Here is a 12,827-nt window from a genome sequence, read left to right on the forward strand (position 1 = left end):
AATTTGCGATCCTTTAATACTTTTTGTTTCCATGGTTTTCACGGCTCGAGACTATTATGATCCTCCCCTAAGTCCAGCGTTATCGTCTACAGTGGTCGCACCACCAGCGCGCACCCAAAGCACTCCGGCGGAGAAAGATGGGTCCCAAAAACCCCATGGGGTGGAGGCGGCAGATGGTCAAGCCAGTCCATTCCCCAGCTGGAATTCGCCGCGCGCAACAACACGGAGAAAGATGGCTCTTTTGAGACGGGTGGATGGGAAATCCTTTCCCAAGAGGTGGCCTTCCGGCACAGCTTGTCCGCATCGACATCTGCCCATCGGAAGGTGACCTTCGGCAAGGCCATGTCTTGCCTTCTTTTCACTCTAGATCATCGCGAGGTCCTGTAATGACCGCTATGAATGGGTAGGAGAATATGGGTTCACAACAAGTTTCGGCGCCTCAACCCGGCAGCTCTCCGCGGAATTTACAGAAATTCTATCTATATTTCTCTGACATAGATTGCCTTAGGAAGACAGTCTGTAGACTGTTCGAAGAGAATCTGGGTTTCCTTCAGCACGATGCGGGATTAACATGGTCATGTTGGCGCGAATAACTAAGGATGAGGGATGACACTCGGACAGCAAGAGCAAATCTTGCCCCTGATTGACGACTCTCAATCTTTCTATTATCCTCCAATGGATACAGAATGGTCTATGGGACAGTGTAACTCGCTGCGAGATTTGTCAGGTAGATTTCGGCTCTCGCCTCCAGACCTTGACGGGCATCTCCCCTAACAGCCAGTTCATGGTCTCCAGCCTCTCGATCTCCCAGTGTGCATGAGGTAGTGCAAACTCGTATCTACGGAGCATTGATGCCAATACCACCGCTTGCTCCAAGTAAGAGATGTTACGACCAATGCATCCCCGAGCACCGGCAGAGAAGGCAAGGAAGTAGGGTTGAAGATTCTTGCCTTCTTCGCCGAGCCACCTTTCAGGGATATACTTGTCGGCCTGAGGGAACTGCTCTTCATTTCTGTGAGCGACAAGGGCCGACATGCCCACCGAGACCCCACCAGGAATATAGTCGTCCAAGATGCTGAGACCTTCCGGGGGAGTCTCACGGGGAAGTGCGTGAGGAGTTGGTGGAAATAGTCGCAACGACTCGTCCAAACAAGCTCTCAGGTATGGCAGATGCTTCACCCGATCGTAGGGAACCACGGCCTGCATGTATTCGTCGTCGAGTGCAGCATCAAGCTCTTCCACCAGCCTTTTCATCACTCTAGGATTCTTAAGCAGTTGATACATGACATTCGCCATTGCAATTGCAGTTGTGGCACTTCCTGCGTTCATCATGATACTCACTTCCGCGACAATCTCGCCCCATTCTAGGTTGTTGGGGTGTCCGTTCTTGTCCTCCATCAGTGCCTGGAAGAAGTCGTCTAGCTTCTCCCCCCGGCGATATCTCTCCAGTCGGCGGTGAGCAAGCTCGAGAGGAATCCCGTCCCAGTCCCTAGCAAGCTTCCCCATACGCCCATAGAAGGGAATCATGTTGGATAGCTTGTTGACCAATGGATACCACTTGTAAGGCCAGATCAGGAGTGATTGCTTTCGAGCATTTTGATATAGGCACTCCCGGAAATTACACTGGTATTTGGTACCATCAGTTCTGCGGCCGGTGATTCGATCGCGGCCATTGTCGAGAAACCTTAGTCTTTCCGACAAGCCAATGTCGGCAATAGCGTCCAGTGTAAAGTAATTAGTCCACTCTCGGTAATCCACATTCAATTCATGTGGCTCCGGGAGTCTTCCGGGTTTCAATGGAGCTGTACAGCACTTGTCGAAATGTGCAATCATGCGGGCTGTCTTGTCTGCAACCTTGTGTTCCCAGCCTTCCAAGTTCTTCAAGGCGTACGCCGACGAAAGAACCTTGCGTTTCCTCGCGTGATCCGGCTTATCGATGACGTCGGCGAGGTGGAAGTGCGAGCCAGCAGTGATGATATAGGAGCCATCCTTGGTGCACTTTGTGTTGTGCCCGTAGATATCCTTGATTGCTCGAGGGTCCGAATATGACAATGTAGTCGGCCCAGTGCGGATGACAGGGTGCTTCGTGTGGAGCTCGACCAAGCGAGCCGATCGAGCACCGGTGTGTGCCAGCAACATGAACGGCACGGATGAGATGCCAGACAGTGGTGTCATGGTTGGAAATTTTCGAAGACCTACTCTGTAAGTTGGCAACGGGCTCCAAATCCAGATGTGATTACTGGCTCACCTTTGGGGTCTCGAAAGTAGACGATTGCCGGATAGACCAGGAAATAAAGGACGCAGCAAGTCCCCAGGAGGACTGCATAAGGGGCGGCAGGCATCGTGTACATACTGGAGCTTTCTGAGGATGGAGATGATGGTGTATGGAAGCTGAACCAAGTCAACTCAACCAGGACCATCCGCGACGTCGACATCCAACAACGCGCCTTGTTCCTTCATATTTATCTTCTCCTGGTCGACCACCGCGTGCCCCGCCATCTCCAGTACGGCGCACTTTCGAATAAGGTCCATTCTGTGTCAAGACGGAGAAGACAATTTCTAGCGAAATTCTAGAGTATCTTGGAATGGAAATCTTTCGCCGCGGCCAAGTCATCGATGGTGGATGCCGGAGAATCGAAGGGGCGAGGGGGATTTGATGATGGTCGAACTCGCCTGCGGCTGCTTCGGTTCCTGCGATCGATTCAGTCCGCCACATCAACCAAGATCCCAAGAGGAAATTTTTCGCCGGATCAAACTGCTCCTAAGCAAACTCAATCATCAGGCATTCGGTGACACTTGTCCAATCAAGACCTCTCTCTAACACCATGGAACGGGCTGCCCAATTCTGTCTGTCGAGTCTCTAGACACAGCCAGATGTGGCACAGAAGCCGCTGCTCGCCCATTCCACACTCCCTGTCAGGCAATATTGCTCCGCCTCCATCTTTCCTCAGATATCTCAGATGAGGCTCACGAATCCATTTATATCCAAATGGCCCTTCGCCCTGTGGCCAACTTGACCGTGAATTCCGACTCGCAATCTTCGCCATGGCTTCCCAGGCCCTCGACATCCCGCCGGTTCCGCAGCTCATCAGACTCGTTGCTCAAAGCCTCCAGCCCACATCGATCGCAGATTGTGTGGCTTTGGCCATTGCGGCCGTCATTGTCACGGGATACCTGACTAGAGGGGCGTTGTGGGATAAGCCAGATCCTTACTATCACATTTACTTTGAACGGCCTCAACAGCGCAACGGTGCTGCAAACTCGCAAGCCCAAGCCCAGCGCAATATTGCAAAGACGCTATCCGAGACCGACAAGAAAGCTGTGATCTTCTGGGGCTCTCAATCCGGGACAGCAGAACGCTTCGCCAGTCAGCTTGCGAAGGAGGTACAATCGCGGTTCGGGCTCGGTGCGCTCTCTGCCGATCTTTCGGATTACGATCCGGAGTCAATCACTCAACTATCTAATGGGCAATTGGCAATCTTCATCCTCTCAACCTACGGCGAGGGTGATCCCAGCGATAACGCCAATGCCTTTTGGGGCTGGATCAGCAATGGGCTCCAGAGTACTCTCCCGAATTTGCAGTACGCTGCCTTTGGTCTCGGAAACAGCAACTACAAGTACTACAACCGCGTGGTTGACGTTGTGGTCCAAGCACTAAATAGAAAGGGTGCGAATCTCTTTCTGCCGGTGGGCAAAGCAGATGATGCAGAACGCTCGACCGACGAGGACTTCCTTGCTTGGAAAGACGATCTCTTTGGCGTCTTCCGGAAAAGACTGGGCATGGAAGAACAAGTGGTCGAGTATCAACCGACGATTGTTGTCACCGAAGACGACTCTCTGACCCCAATCGACCTCCATCACGGCGAACCCAACCACTCTAGAGACAATCCCAAAGCCGCTATGTCGTGCTCACCTATTCGACCGCTGTCAATCACAAATCCACGAGAACTTTTCCAATCTTCCGAGAGAAATTGCGTCCACATGGAGCTCGACCTGGCGGAGCACCCAGAGATCCACTACAAAACAGGCGATCATCTTGCCATCTGGCCTACAAACCCGGAATCAGAAGTGAAAATCCTTCTTACAGTCCTTCAACTTCATGATCGTCAAGACACTCCCATAAGCCTCAAATCCGTCGACGCTGAGACCAAGCTCCAAATTCCAACCCCTACCACAATTCGCGCTCTCTTCCACCGATATCTTGAGATATGCGCCCCGGTCTCACGGAGCACCATTCAGGGACTTGCATCATTTGCCCCGACCCCCTATGCAAGATCGCGCGTTCTCAAACTCGGCCAAGACAAGGACTTCTACTTGTCGTATCTCAGGAAGAATCACCTAACATTTGGTCGTCTCCTCAAGTTCACCAGCCCAGACGAACCATGGGCCAAGCTGCCTCTGCCTTACTTGATAGAGGCTTTGCCTCTGATGCAACCACGCTATTACTCGATCTCGTCAAGCAGCGTGCTCAGTCCTCGAAGGGCCGCTATAACTGCCCTGGTCGCAACAGACTATGTACCTGAGAACCGCGAACAGAAGATCCATGGCGTCACTTCCAATTATCTTCTTGCACTCTCGCAGTCACATCCTGCGTTGGTCGCTGCGGAAATGCAGACCGGGAAGTCTATTCGCCAGCATTACGACCTCTCCGGTCCCTCCAACCTCCTCCAAGGCACCAAACTCTTCGCCCACGTCCGCAAAAGCAAGTTCAAACTTCCTATCCAGTCCAGCTGTCCTATCGTTATGGTTGCGGCGGGGACGGGAATAGCCCCGTTCCGGGCTTTCATCGCAGAGCGCGCAAAACTGCACGCCATTGGGAAACCCATTGGCCAGATGATTCTGTTCTTCGGCTGTCGTCGGCCGCAAGAGGATTTTATCTATCGTGAAGAGCTGGAACAAACCCAAGCCACTGTTGGAAAAGAGGTATTCAAGATCTTCACAGCTTTTTCCCGAATGCAGGGACAAGACAAAGTACACGTGCAGCAGTGTGTGCGAGAATACGGCGGGGAAGTGATCAGCCTGATCGAGGAGAAAAGCGCGAGCTTCTACATTTGTGGCCGTGCTTCGATGGCAAGAGAAGTTGGGTTTAGCTTGGGTGAGGCGATGAGGGAGATTAAGGGATGGACTGATTTTGAGGTTAAGAGCTGGACTGAAAGGCTTAAGAGGACGGGGAAATGGAAGGAAGACGTTTGGGGCTGAGAAAACCGCATTCGAGCATACTACTTGCCTTGAGGGGATGTCGAGGATAGAGATCGTAGATCTCCAATCGTTAAGCTTGTCAGGCTCAACAGCCTTTGTGTTCAGATTTGCCACTGTTCCTTGAGGCCGCGAATGATATGTGAAGTCTGCCAACCCATGCGCCGGGTCATCTGTTCCAGGAAGCTGACAGCGGCTTCCTGCTCCTCTCGATTGTTCAGATACATGCCGCCTGTGTTCCGATGAGGGCCAACGCACATTAAGTCATGGGAAGGGAACAACTCACATGCAGAAAGAATATGGGACCCCTGAAACATTGCGGTCTGAACATGGTCATTGCTGACCGCTAGACCGACCACCATTCGAAGACATTCGCGGACCATGGACTGCGAGCGGAGAACGCGTCAGCCTGGGTCAGGTAGTGTCCATTACTGATGAGGGTGGACAGAGGGGGGGGGGAAAAAGGCATACTTCAGAGTCCCTTCTCAAACGCAACGATCCGAAACTCAACTTTGAGAGCCGGGGGTCATAAATGGCCAGGACGATCTTGGCAAAATAGTAATGCTGAAGTCCTACTACTGAAGGCTATTGATCAGAAACCCAGACTGGCGGAATGAAGGCAACTGTGGCACGTACCCTGTGCCGGATTGCACACATAGAGCTCTGGCCATGGACTCCGGTTTGACTTCAGTGCAGAGACTCCGGGGCTCTCGACGAACAGGGGTGTAAAGTGCCAGGGCTTGGACACCTCCCAGGCGGCGACTTCGGCGTCCAACTCAGCCCATTGCTCCAGGGACAACTGCTTGTTGTCTTCACCAAACACATAGGTAAGCATTCGGGCAAAGATGAAGATGATCCGATTCGCCCAGGATTCGTCATCGGAGACATGAAAGACGCTCGAATGGCGGTAGTTAGTAAGGTTGATAGTGAGTGGGTGCTGGGAGGTGAGGGAGATGTAGATGTGCTGTCTGAGCGACACCCAGCTAGCAGACTCACGGAGCCCGCCATCGGCTGCGAAGGAGGCTATCGAGTTTAAGATCCGCGTTGTGCCGAACAAGTGGCGTCGTTCATCATTTTCTAAATTTGAACTTTGAGCCTCTCATCTCTATCAAGCATAATCTGGCGGAGGAAGACGTACCGGACATCTCCTCATGAGTTCTCAGGAGAATGACGGCAGCCAGCAGGTTCTCATCAAAATGACCCATGGGGTCTTCCAAAGCCCTAATCAGGATCCGAAGACATTCGCTCACATAATGAGGAGAGACGTCGTCATCAGTCCCCGCTAGAAGGCTCATCTGCCGTGAGGCCACGGCGAAGATCGCATTCTTGATGACAGGATAATGCGCGGCCCTTTTTGGTATCTCTTTCCCAAAGTGCCGCTGTTTATCGCAAGAGTCGAACTACACACGGTTAGTTAAGATAGTATGGAATCCTAGGATGTTAATGGGAGAATAACCTGGAGCGACAGGTGGACAATGTAGTGGTGTAAGAGGCGCGCTTCGTGCTGATTCTTGAATGGCCAGCATGTTCCGAGTCCATACTTTGGGGAGGACGTACTGGCAACCGGGTTCAGCAGAACAGGGGACGAGTGGTGTTGTGAAGAGGGTCTCCCAGCAGAATGCTCTGGCGATAGCCCACTAGAGGCATAGGGTAGAGACGAAAAGTGGGAGCCTGGACTTTTGTGTGGAAGAGTAGTCTGCAGGGGCGTTTGAGGCAAGGCTGAACCATGTGGCGAACTCCAGTCGTGGGTAACCGCCGAAGCAGGATCGTGCCCAACATTGAAATCCTCTCGAGGCTCACCCGTTCGAGCAGGAACGGGAGAGGATGAACATTGGGCCTGTCCAACCTCAAGATCGAAGTCTTGGGCGCTGTCGGTCTCGTGGTTAGGAGAAACAAATCGGACTGTGTATCTCACCACATCAACCAAGTGAATGATTGCAAGCGGCGAAACGTACCATCTGATGGGAGCTCCACCCAAACCTGGCGAGGTGTATGCCTCAAGTCATGTTTGACTCTGCGCCCATCTACGCTCTTCAGCCGGACAGACTCGACAGGTCGAAAGTGTAATGGCGAGTTTAAGAGACATTCCCGTCCAGCTTCTATGCATTTCTGGCATTTCTGAGAACCGGCGACTTTTACGCCTAGGAACTTGTGAGACCAAACTGACAATGCGGGTGCGTAGACTCTACACTTGATATGTCGGTCACGACATGGCTGGCTATGCAAAAACTCGTAGTCAGTATCAAGAGGTTGCAATAGATAGATCTATGTACTGACCATCCAGTTCTCGTGCGCATCCCAGACAGCGCTCATAAACAGAGCAGCTATGGAATTGAACCGGAGAATGTTCAAGAAGAGGCAATGAAACCCGAAGTCAATGGCGGGTCTTTAAAGCACGGCTGCACCCTCCCCGGATTTCCCCATCTTGCGTCCATGGCCGGGTTAAGTTTCTCTTTCTGAAGTTGGAGGTGCGGAGACGCTGTGGGCGAAGAGGGAAGAACTGAGTCGCCGGGAGAGGAAATTCAATCCCGACACCATGGATCAGCCCCGACGACGGCCTTGGCGAGAAGGAAACAGTTGATTTTATCTCAGTCATCGCAGTTTCACCTAATTCTGACCTTGGAGATGGACAGGAATGATGTTCATTACCGCTCCTGGCGTCCGTTCTGATCGACAATGCTGCGATTCTGAATGCGATGGCCGGAAGATGCGACGTGAGCTCCATTCGGGGTACTACTGTTCTTACATTATGTTAGGACCTGTGAAGGAGAAACCTACCCAGGTACGAGGTATAGGTAAGGGACAACGCGAAGTTCAGCGAGAAAATGAAAGTCACTCGGAAGTCCAGCAGGACAGTAAAATGGAGATGCCGCTGACTTAGGGTACGATTATCTCAGCGCCGGAGGCTGAGCGATTCCAGCTCAATTCGAGACCTGGATTGAGAAATTTAGCGGCCGGCAACACCGATGTTGGAACGCAAGGCTGGGCCTCCTGAGACGATCAAATCGGGTCCGACATAATAGCAACTGCAGAAATCTAGCCTCGATCCATTCTGGTCTAGAGGCTGTCGCCTCTTCTGCTTCACATCACATGCGCTGTCATCGTCTCATTCCAGCCGGGGGTCATCTGCTCTGATACCTCGGACAACCATCTTCGGCTTGGATTTCAATTGGTCCCGGACAATTCCATCCCATTGGGCTTCCCCTATGATGCCAATATATCTTGTACGAGTTCAATGGACTCAAGGCGTCGTTCTGGCAAGCAAAAAGGCTATTGAACTCATTATGCAACAGTGCACCCTGGGGACTGAATGAAAAGCCTGTGGTGCTTGCACCTTGAGGTGCCCCACCGTGCGGTACAATGAAACCACCTACGGGCTGACTTTGATAACAGACGACGAACATCTTCTGGAAACCTGTCGGGGACTGGTGGATTGAGAGGAAGAGGGCTGGATTGTCGCTGTTGTTAGCGGCGCCAACGCCGAGGGGTTCAGCGTATGATTGGTGCTTGATCTGCTCGACGTAGGCGGATGAATTAGCATATGACAGGCGGAGGGTTTGCAAGTAGCTGATGTGGAAATTAGTGCCACTGAGGGAAAGGTCAATATTATTGTCGGTGGACTGCCGAGTTGACGAGTGGCAATATCTGCCAATGTAGTGGCAGCATTTAGTGTCAACAGGGATATAATCAAGGTGAAGAAAGCGGAAGCGTGCATTGCAGAACGTGGGTATTGGATCTGCTCGCCGACTTTCTGAGTCTCAAACAATATAGTGACCCTTTGCAGAACGTTGCTACGCTCGGAATATGCCCGTGTCCCCTGTGAGAAAAAATGACAAATCCAAAGCTTACCACCGAAAGGGGAAGAGGGGACGGGGTGAGGGGGTTTATTCTTGGAGTCTTAGAGGCCATTGAAGATGAGCGAAGGAAACCTGAGGATAAAGGGACCTTGCAATGGAGAGTTGGCATAATCGATGATGTAAGATACGTGGAAGCATATAAACGGATGATGTCTTTGTCCCCTTTTGAGTTCATGGCTCTAAGCCGCCGGGCAGTTCGCCCTTGAGATGCGCAAGGCCGTGTAACCCGTGTAGCTTACTACATACAATATCCAGTATATCCTGGCCACCATCAGCTTCGGCTCGAGCTGTACCCCTTGTACCATAGAACGCTACGATGCCAGCCGTGTTCGGGTTTCCAGGCTGCGACAAAGAGAAAGAAACCTGGAGATTCTGCTGGCCAGAGGCCAATTATATCTTGGAACGATAGAAAACTATAGACATGGCTGGCATCGATCAGAAATAACTCCAAGGGGTCATAGAACCACGCCACGCGTCGTATGTCTCGTGGAAAAGCTCCGTGACCCGTGGATGCCAACCGGCGTGGAACGGCCTGAAAAGTCGCATCTCTGTACTGACATTGACGCGGTTGAACTTCTCCTCATTCTCCTCCGCAAGGTAGAGAACCTCGAGACCACAGTAGAATATGTAACGCACAAGGCCACAATCCTGTTTGACCTCGGTGTGACGCCCGTTGACGCGAGGGCATCGACTGTCTTCGCAGAACCATGGTTTCTCGAAGGCCGCGTTGATGAGGTACAGGCCGTGGGCCAAATAAATCGATCGTTCCACTGCTTTCGGAGAGAAAACATGAGGCTTCTCGGTTCCTACTGTCTTCTTACGCCACTTTTGCACGCGGTTGTGTCTCTGAGCCATTTGCAGCCACTTGCTTTCACGCTTGTACTGGCTGAGCAGATTGTCTAGAAGACCACAGAGCGCCACCCCATAGAGGACAGCAAGGGATTTCATCCCGCGGCCCACAGTGTCTTGGTACCAGGCCGCAATCCGATAAGCTTCAAGCTCTGCAAATAATTGTGCAATGTCACCATTTACACCTCTTCCGCAGAATCCCGCGTGCTCCCAGAAAGCTATCCCAAAGGACTTAATCGCTTCACCCGGTGTTAAGGTTGCTAGGATGTTGTCGAAGGTGCAATTACCATGACTGAAGCACTAGTAGTCCGGAAAATGTTGCCGGTCGACATCATCATTGAGTGTCCTGCAGAGACCTTCCAAAGCGTCTGGGGAGTCAATAAAAAAGTCCATTTGTTGGACATTGTTTCGCCATTTTGCAATCTCTCCAATGAGCCTTTGTTTGCCGGCTTCTTTGGAGGCAAAATTCGTGGGTGATGGAGGATTGCTGGACAGTCGTAGTTGTTTTGTGGTTTCTGGATCATGCATCTTGGCAAGGAAAGTGCCCAATCTCGCACCTAGCACCTTGAAGAACGGTCCAACGATTCGAGGAGACGCGAACATTGCTCGAATCGCAGAACGATCTGCTGATCTTAGACGACTTTGTGTATTTCGGTCAAACACTTTGCCGAAGATGAGTGAAAGCGGCCGCATATTCCCCCAGTGGGAAGTGAGCAGGATTGACATGTCACAGTCCTGGTAGAGGGGCCTGGGCACGTAGACCTCCGTGGCTTTTTGAATGGAATACAGCGACCCTTCAGAGAGCGAACCCAATAAAGGACGACGGAAAGGAAGAAATCGAGAAAGAGCTCTGAATCCGGACCGGGATGGTCTTTCAGACGACGAGTCGGAGCAGTCACAAGGGTTGGAAAACAATAACAATGCTGCTTGGTCGATACCCTTCAGGTCAAGTTAGCGACTGAACCTCAATACGGTTGCTTTTAGAAGAATGATCTGGAATGCGTGCAAGGGGGGGTTACGGGAACGTGGAGAGCACTTGGCCTTACCAATGGTGTTGGCTGAGCGCCCACATAGTTCTGATGATCCAGAGCAGGTGGGAGACAGTATAGGACCAGTGTGGTGGGCAATGTCGAGCCATCATTCAACTCGATGGTGGAGCTCGACCGGTCGCGCGTCATCGCTTGGGCAACGACCGAATGTCCAGTACCCCATAGAATTCGCAAAGGAGTAAGGTCATACCTGACATATTGCTGGCCATCGATGAGATGATTGAGGTAGCCTTCAATGTTCAGAGCATACCCTAATGGTGCTGAGGGTCCGGGCGATGAGATGAGGTGATCCATAGCTTGATCTGGGCTCTGACGAGAATTGCGGCAGGACAATGACTTTTCGTCAGAGTCGAGTGGGCATGGGGAATAACGATCACTGACTCTTTAATGACTGGCTCAGTTAAGCATAAATGATGATCAAATGCGTCAAAAAATCTGGCGTATCGAGAACAAGAGATGTGAGCATGAGTAGAGCTGAATAAAAGAACGGAGAGAAGCATTTGAGACTGTTGTTGTAGCCCAAGGTGCTTAACCGCTCGACCTAGGCAGGAACGACACAGACACAAGGAGATTGTTTCTGGATCAACCGATGCAAAGAATGGCAAGGGCGATGCGTATCGGCTGATTTCAGGCAAATCTATTCGTGACATTCATCTCCCCGCTCGTCCCGGTCGCTGGATGGGACAAGTCGCCGAAAGGGCATTTGTCGTCGAGGGTCCGGGACGCGGATGCAGAAAATGTTGAAGCCGCCCTGTGCATTCCTGCTGCATCTATCTCCCATAGTACTTGGACCATCTGTGCATCTTTATTTAGTTGGGAAGGAAACGCAAAGATACCATCCGCACGAAAAAGTCGCCATTCATGATTTGCCCGGGTATTTGGCCTTTCCGAAAGAAAAAGGTACGTAACGGTACTTGATCATATGTTGAATTTGCCGTCTCACTTTGTAGAATGGTCAGCGATCACGTTAGCCTAACAGAGATTGATTGACTCACTAGTCAGGGAGAAGAGAATCAGCCAGTACATGACGAGCACAGGCCAAAAGACCGGGAGATTGAAGATTTCGAACCAGCTGCAGATAAAGCTGATTGTGATGGCTCTTGTTGCAGAATGCCAGAACTTGAACTCTGGAAGCCTCCTAATGAATGGCCTGAATTCGTCGTCATGCTTGGTGGGCAGAGACGAGCCCTCGCCATCTTCAAGACCCTCGTCCTGCGACAGGCTGGGATCAAATTTCGGCTGAAGGAATGCGAGGAAGAGATTGAGCAGGTAAATGCCCAGACAGTAGGCGACGATGTACCAGCCCTGAGCGACGACGATGCGGAGAAAGAAGAGCAGGAGGATGACGACAGTTGCCGACCATCGGTAGGCGACATAGGGGGTTGATTTGTCGAGGTAAGTTTGGTATTGCTGTGCAAGATGTTTGTTAGCCTGATCGCTGTTTCTTCTTGCCCGAGAGTTATTTCTCTTTTCCATACCCTCAGCAGCTTGTTGCTCTGTGTACTTATTGCGTCGAAGGGAGTCGTTTCCGGCTCAGGCCCGTCCATGGTGGCAGCGCTTGTTGGGAGCGACGAGGAGATATAGGGCCTGCGCATGCGCTTCGGGGCTGTCAGGGACAAAGTGTGAGACAGACACGCACAGATGGAGACTGTTAGTGCATCAAGAAAAGAAGGCCTCACGCAAGTAAAGACGATCTTAGGCGACAAGTAGTGAGTTGTGTGGTGAAGGATTGAGGGCCAGGAGTCCTGTTGTTGAAGCCACGTCGTGTTTTTCTCTGTGGCAGCCTTCCACAAATTGTCGGAGCGGGAGGATCCAGATCGCAGGCAAACTGCGCCTCATACAGTGGGACTGCTGGGTACCAAATACTCGGCAGCGA

The 12,827-nt window shown here is 51.7% G+C and overlaps 6 protein-coding genes across 6 annotated transcripts; 1 reads left to right on the forward strand and 5 right to left on the reverse strand.

Annotated features, from left to right (window-relative positions):
- Nucleotides 1-723: 723 nt before the first annotated feature.
- A1O5_13211 (cytochrome P450 oxidoreductase) lies at nucleotides 724-2,342 on the reverse strand (the record flags this gene model as incomplete). Its single annotated transcript, XM_007753778.1, has 2 exons — nucleotides 724-2,198; nucleotides 2,249-2,342. 2 exons carry the CDS (start codon nucleotides 2,340-2,342, stop codon nucleotides 724-726), a joined length of 1,569 nt encoding a protein of 522 aa, XP_007751968.1.
- A 703-nt stretch (nucleotides 2,343-3,045) lies between these two features.
- Nucleotides 3,046-5,199, forward strand: A1O5_13212 (NADPH-ferrihemoprotein reductase; the record flags this gene model as incomplete). The annotated part of the gene is made up of 1 exon (XM_007753779.1): nucleotides 3,046-5,199. The coding sequence occupies one exon, from the start codon at nucleotides 3,046-3,048 to the stop codon at nucleotides 5,197-5,199; it is 2,154 nt and encodes a 717-aa protein (XP_007751969.1).
- A 101-nt stretch (nucleotides 5,200-5,300) lies between these two features.
- Nucleotides 5,301-6,401, reverse strand: A1O5_13213 (uncharacterized protein; the record flags this gene model as incomplete). The annotated part of the gene is made up of 5 exons (XM_007753780.1): nucleotides 5,301-5,428; nucleotides 5,483-5,582; nucleotides 5,668-5,774; nucleotides 5,833-6,273; nucleotides 6,335-6,401. The coding sequence occupies 5 exons, from the start codon at nucleotides 6,399-6,401 to the stop codon at nucleotides 5,301-5,303; spliced, it is 843 nt and encodes a 280-aa protein (XP_007751970.1).
- Nucleotides 6,402-9,662: 3,261 nt separating this feature from the next.
- On the reverse strand, nucleotides 9,663-10,154 carry A1O5_13214 (uncharacterized protein; the record flags this gene model as incomplete). Its single annotated transcript, XM_007753781.1, has 1 exon — nucleotides 9,663-10,154. A coding segment is annotated over one exon (492 nt), but the record flags the coding sequence as incomplete, so codon positions are not given.
- Nucleotides 10,155-10,202: 48 nt separating this feature from the next.
- Nucleotides 10,203-10,844, reverse strand: A1O5_13215 (uncharacterized protein; the record flags this gene model as incomplete). The annotated part of the gene is made up of 1 exon (XM_007753782.1): nucleotides 10,203-10,844. Exon 1 carries the CDS (start codon nucleotides 10,626-10,628, stop codon nucleotides 10,203-10,205), a length of 426 nt encoding a protein of 141 aa, XP_007751972.1. The 5' UTR covers nucleotides 10,629-10,844.
- Nucleotides 10,845-11,810: 966 nt separating this feature from the next.
- On the reverse strand, nucleotides 11,811-12,498 carry A1O5_13216 (uncharacterized protein; the record flags this gene model as incomplete). Its single annotated transcript, XM_007753783.1, has 3 exons — nucleotides 11,811-11,893; nucleotides 11,947-12,361; nucleotides 12,430-12,498. The coding sequence occupies 3 exons, from the start codon at nucleotides 12,496-12,498 to the stop codon at nucleotides 11,811-11,813; spliced, it is 567 nt and encodes a 188-aa protein (XP_007751973.1).
- Nucleotides 12,499-12,827: the final 329 nt, after the last annotated feature.

This window comes from Cladophialophora psammophila (assembly GCF_000585535.1).
Source record: "Cladophialophora psammophila CBS 110553 chromosome Unknown aczJe-supercont1.44, whole genome shotgun sequence".
Classification (NCBI taxonomy): domain Eukaryota; kingdom Fungi; phylum Ascomycota; class Eurotiomycetes; order Chaetothyriales; family Herpotrichiellaceae; genus Cladophialophora; species Cladophialophora psammophila.